Raw genomic sequence first — 6,000 nt, 5'->3', positions numbered from 1 at the left:
TCAAACACACATACACATACAGTACTTAACCCCACACACATGCAGTACACACACACTTCACACCCAATACACACACCCCTCTCACACACACATGCACACTCATACACACTCATACACAGCTGTGCTGCAGGTCAACACTAACGAGCAATCAGTGGAGGTTGGAAGCGAGAGCGGAAAATATGACTCCCTTTCTCTTAGTCTGCCCATCTTCTGCCACCCACACCCATGTGTGAACAGACAAGTTCTTTCCTTGCATGTGTGTTTGTGTGTGTGTGTGTGTGTGTGTGTGTGTGTGTGTGGGTGCGTGTGTGGGTGCGTGTGGCTGAGTTTTTTTTTTATGCCAGCTTTGCAGTAAATAAACTCTGGCAGGAACACCTGGCCGCTCTGCCGATCCAGAATGAGCTAACTTGGTGCAATTAATAAAAGCAACGAAACAAACAGCGAGACGCTACGCTCACTCCACCCAGCTGTGTGTGGCTATCAAACCATCAATATTCTTAGCATTTGTGTATATGTGTGTGCGTGTGCGTGTGCGTGTGCGTGTGCGTGTGCGTGTGCGTGTGCGTGTGCGTGTGCGTGTGCGTGTGCGTGTGTGTGTGTGCATGCATGTGTGTGTGAGAGAGAGTGAGAGTGAGAGTGAAAAAGAGAGAGACAGAGAGAGAAAGAGTGAGAGAGTATCAGTGTCAGCACATGTGTGGTGCATTTGGTGTATGCATGTGTCTAGGAGAGAGAGAAAGAGTGAATTTGTGCGTATCAGGGGGCTATTTTCTCACTCTGAAGTAACAGTCAGGCAAACAGCCATCCATGAGCCGCTGAAGGCTTCAACAGATACTGTACTGAGGGCCCTCCCTCCAAAAGGTCACTCTGTTCTAATAAAAAGCTGTTTTGGGAAGAAATAGAGAGCACTGAGTGATGGAGAGAGAGAGAGAGAAAGAGAGAGAGAGAGAAAAATGGCCCAGAGGAGACTCTGAAGCGCGCATTGCTGACAACTGAGCCATCCTCGTAACACGTGTTTGGATCCGCGGCAAGACTTATGAGACTGACACAGGCCGTAAAAAAGGGCCAATGTTTGTTATTTCTCTCCTTTTCTGAAACGGGTCTCAGTTCGCCTCAGTTCGCCTCAATCGGCGTCGAAAGCCATAAGTCTGCTGGCATCCGAGAGAATTTTCAGATGCTAAATGAGATTTAAATCAACATCATTTTTCTTCAAAACCATGCCTGTCTATTATAAGACATTCCAGCGCATTTCTTCAAGAAAAACTCTTAACCAACTGTTTTCGATTCTGTGGTATGTTTTTACAATGGTGGATGTGGAGCAGGGAACGAAAAAAAAAGCCTGGTTGGGATCATTCCTACACACACGCACGCACCCTCTGCATTAAAACAACACACTCTTTGTGTGTGTGTGTCTGTTTTAAAAGGTGCACAATGCCTATGTCTTTCTGCTTGTATCAGTCGGGGAAATCCAACTTTTTTCTGACCTGTTTACCAATAGCTGTGGTCATCCCAGCAACGTCCCTCAACGTGCAACCTCCGGATGTTATGTTATGTAATGCAATGTGCCTTCTCAATGTCAGGCATACCGACACGCACGCCCAACTTTCCTCCCCTTCTCTCAGTCTGAATTCAATTTATGCCCACGCCTAAAGGTGTTACCTGCTGAAATATTTGCCATGTTCTCATTATGGAGGAATAGAGGGAAAATACAGATGCAGCACCATCTTTGTGTGTTTGTGTGTGTGTGTGTGTGTGTTTATTCAGTGGCAGAATTTTCAACCAACCATATACAACTGGCAAGAATCTCTAGCTCTATTCACAGTCACTGAGTGTGAGAAACTACACCCAGCACCACATACATACACACACACACACACACACACACCAAGGCTGTCACAGTGAGTTACCACTGGGGCCACAATCACATAACTAGGAAACCAGGGCCTCTCAAAACACACATACACACTCATGTGCACAAAAATAAACATCAGAAGCACGCTGGACAGAGATTGGATGCGAAGGACAGATGCAACCGCTACAGGAGCTTTGTGTTTCTGCTAGAAGTGCTGATCAGACTTACGGTCACCATGGCATCTTAGCTTCGTCCTCCTTCATCCTCAAACATCAGGACACAGGTCTCAAACAAGCGTACAGACACTCTCTCTAACAAAGAACACATACACACACTCAGTCTCTCCTTCTCTCTAACATGCCCAAATACAATACAAAGAGCCCTTCCTTAGAGATTTTAACACACGCACACGCACACACACACACACACACACACACACACACACACACACACACACACACACACACACACACATAGCCCTTCATTGGTCCAGTTCATACACTCACCCCTTCTCCAGTCTCTTTAACACCACACACAGTACCCTACACAGCCCTACCCAGTCCATTATGTAAGTGCACCCAGGTCCCTGGCATAAGGCACATGCCCCTGCCATGCCCATGTGCCATGTGCCCGTTCTGGCCAGAGACAGGTTGGCACGGACCAGAGGAACATAACAGAGGTAGCTCCAGCTCCACATTCAAAGCTCGTTTACACTGGGCCAGAGTGTGCGCATTCGTTCGGTCACTTTTTCCAGCAGGGGAGGGTTTCGTGAGGGACAAAGCGGACTCCCAAACTGTGACTTAACCAACAATCTCAGGCATGGAAGGGCAGGCATGCATGCAGGCTAGCAAGGAGGATTAAATCGACAGGTGCTCGCATCACTTCACTATTGCATTCCACTGTTGCATTATTATTATTGTGTGTTTTGGGCTTCTATGCCTTTAATCTGACAGAACAGGGGAGAGTGACAGGAAGCGAGTGGGAGAGAGAGATGGGGTGGGATCGGGAGATGACCCGGGCCGGACACACTCAGTGTGTTTTGTGTTTTCTTGCGTCTGTAAGGGTTGTATAAGCTTCTGGTGCCTAAACTTCCCTCAGGATCAATTAAATGTCAGAATCACTCAATTCAATTCCTAAGGGGTGTGGGAGTGAGTGAGGGTTACTCACTGCACAACCAGCTGGCTACCATGATATGAGGTACTACACAATGTTCGTCTCAGCATGATGACCACATCCAGGGCCAGGCTGAACACAATGCATCATTCCTGGAGCAAGTGACCTAGGGGAGATTGCCTCTGAGAAGTCTACTGTAAATGTGAATGGGAGAGGATTAATCTTGTAGCATGTTTCACAGTGGGGGGAGGTGAGCCTAAACGTGTGATAATTTACAGCAAGCGGCCGAGCAGAGAGCAGTTAGCCTTGCAGTGACCTTCATGTAAATTTATCGGAGACCACGACTGCATACCAGAAGTGCATTCTAATATTATGGCAGTATAAATATGGTCTGCTGACAGATTTCAACCTCTACGGGAATTAAGTGTCCTCAGGGCCAACAAAAATGCACTTAATATTTAATTCATTAATAAGTACTAGGTGTTTGTTGCTGATTTTGGGGTTTGGTGAAGTTTTGGTTATTTAAAGATAGGGCTAGGAATATAGAACACTAAGAGATCACTTTTAGAATGGCTTACATCAGTACGCTTTTACTGCTCGTGCTCATCATTTAGTATGAGGTGACAGACAAACCCCACTACAAACTGGGTAGGTAAGCTCACCAGAATCAACTACCGTAATCTGCCCCCTTGCTGAGCCAGTTGAGCTAGAGGGCCACAGGGCAGCCTGACGGAGGTGAGAGTGAAAGCGGGAGTGCGAGTGGCGCTTACCTCCCAGCCCTCGATGTGGGACTGCCACTCCTCCAGCATCTCCAGCTTCTCCATCTGCCTCTTGGCCTCGTTGATGTTGGAGCACACGGCCTTCATGGCTTGCAGGGACTCCTGCACCAGCGCGTAGTCGTTGTGCTTCTTTGGGGTCCTCTTCAGAAGCTCCTGAACACAGGGGACATGGGGGGGGGGGGGTGATTAGAGGTTAAACATGCAGGTGAAACATACATTGCATTGATTGCAACGGGCAACAATCAAAGTCCCCTGCACAGGAACTAAAGCTAGTTTAATAACTTGCGTGACAAACTTCAGCGGAAAAAAAGGGCTCACAGTAGCTAGTAATCCCAGGTCATAAAGAGTGTATGAATGAAAGAGAGAGTAACAGGAGAAAAGAGTGAGGGTGAGAGAGAGGGACTATGATCTCCAGTCAAAAGTAGAAGAGAGAGACAAATGGAGAAATAGAGAGAGAGAGAGAGAGAGAGAGAGAGAGAGAGACTGACAGAGGGTGTAAAAAACAACTTTCAAAGAAACGGACTAATATAAACGTGAAATAAAAGCCAAAAGAGACCTAAAGAAAAGTGAAAGACAGGAGACAGGAAGAAGAGAAAGAAGAAGAAAAAGGAGAAAAGTGAAGGACAGAGAGGACGGGGCAGGAAGAGGGGCGACGTGTGATGGGGTCTCTTATGATTTACACAACTGCTCTAACTGCCTTCGCTACTGCATGACAGGGTCTGCTGCAGAGGAGATGACTATCGCTGCAGCCCAGTCTAAACACGAGGAGCTCTGGCGTGTCCGTCCGAGTCAGCGCAACCACTCCGAGTTACATTTCCTCTGTACCGGAGAGACCACAGATCCCTATCAGCTGCCATTTGGTGAGAAACGCCTTGGCGGTTCCAGCTGTAAGATTTAAAATGGACGAGCTTTAAGGGGCAGGGCTGAGAGATTACCCTCCGTATTATTGGAACTCGGGGTCGTAAGCTGTGGAGTTTGAACGATTGGCAAGATAACTATGGCTTCACTTCTAACAGAACTCCGCTTGGATCTTGCCCTTCATCTGTCAGGACGCGAAGGGTAACTTAAGACAGGCTAACGCCAAAATAATCCTCCCCCCAAACCCTCCACGTGGCCCGTTCCATGCCACTGACAGGAATGGGCAGGGAGGCACAATGATGAACTGTTATGGGGGAGGAAAATGGCTCTGGAGAAGCGCTGGCTCCACACTGACTGTGTCTGATGGAGCCAGACTGGGAACCCTGGCCGGAGATTAAAGGCACCTGGGGCAAGTGTTCCATTAGCGGCTCAAACTGTTGGGCTCCCATTGATACAGGCAGATGGTCATTCTATCATTAAGGAGAAAGGAAAGACCGGCACATCTGAAACATTAAGAGGTGTGTCCAGGTTCGGAAAGTGGACGTCTACTGCCGCATTTAGCGCCAACCATCTCAGATGGCTATTAATCCATGGCCAAGAGAGCACAAACGTGTGAGCCAACCACAGTGTTCTATGTCAATCATTACGTGGGTGCGCTGATAATTAGAGCAGTTACTAAACCTGGAGATCGTTAGGTCAATGCAATCGGATGTGCTCAGATGACCTGTGGTGTGGTCAGATGAGCTGTGGTGGTCTCAGATAAGCTCAGGTGTCTGTGTGTGTGGTGGTGGTGGTGTGCGTACCCTGAGGAACAGAGGATACTTGCAGATCCTTTGGATGGGGGCGACCAGGTAGCCTTCCAGGGGCACCTCTGTGTTCTTCCTGCCGCCCAGCAACATGCAGTTCTAGAACACATGAGAGGAACACACATCGAATCAGAATCAGAATCAGAATGGAATGCAATCATATCAAAATCAGGATGAAAGCTCAAGGAAGGACATATGTCAGTTGTTTCTCTCACTGTCTTTCACTCTTTCTCTCTCACTCTCCTTCTTTCCTCCCCCTGTCCATCCCTCCCTCCCACTCCTTCTCGCTCTCTGTCCTCCCTCTTTCCCTCCCTCGTTGACCGCTGGTAACTGGAGCCTCCCGGGTCTAACGCAATGCCTCCGGTCTTGGCAAGGTCAGGCTCATAAAAATCACCCTTAAATCAAACTCAATTAAGGCAGAGCCCGACTGCAAAGCTTGTTCAAAGACGCTCCGGAGCTCTTCATCACACAACACTCAGCTCTCACACACACACACACACACATACACACACACACACACACACACACACACACACACACACACACTCCTCCTCCTCTGGCCTCAGATCTACTATTGTCATTAAGCCGTTCTAAA

The 6,000-nt window shown here is 48.0% G+C and overlaps 1 protein-coding gene across 2 annotated transcripts in view; it reads right to left on the bottom strand.

Moving 5' to 3' along the window:
• Positions 1 to 6,000, bottom strand: part of prex2 (phosphatidylinositol-3,4,5-trisphosphate-dependent Rac exchange factor 2) — a 140,742-nt gene that overhangs the window by 110,975 nt on the left and 23,767 nt on the right. For both annotated transcript variants that reach the window (XM_076290911.1, XM_076290912.1), the window contains exons 5-6: positions 5,403 to 5,504; positions 3,733 to 3,894 (exon numbers count right to left, since the gene is read on the bottom strand). In XM_076290911.1, the coding sequence (XP_076147026.1) occupies positions 3,733 to 3,894; positions 5,403 to 5,504 (264 nt within the window). The remainder of the gene's footprint in view (positions 1 to 3,732; positions 3,895 to 5,402; positions 5,505 to 6,000) is intronic.

Source organism: Alosa pseudoharengus, unplaced genomic scaffold (genome assembly GCF_046254945.1).
Source record: "Alosa pseudoharengus isolate Yale_2024_CS ecotype anadromous, Long Island Sound unplaced genomic scaffold, YU_APseudo_1.1 YU_APseudo_1.1_scf_18, whole genome shotgun sequence".
Classification (NCBI taxonomy): Eukaryota; Metazoa; Chordata; class Actinopteri; order Clupeiformes; family Clupeidae; genus Alosa; species Alosa pseudoharengus.
The sequence above is the reverse complement of the archived record's forward strand: the minus strand, read 5'-3'. Positions and strand labels throughout refer to the sequence as shown.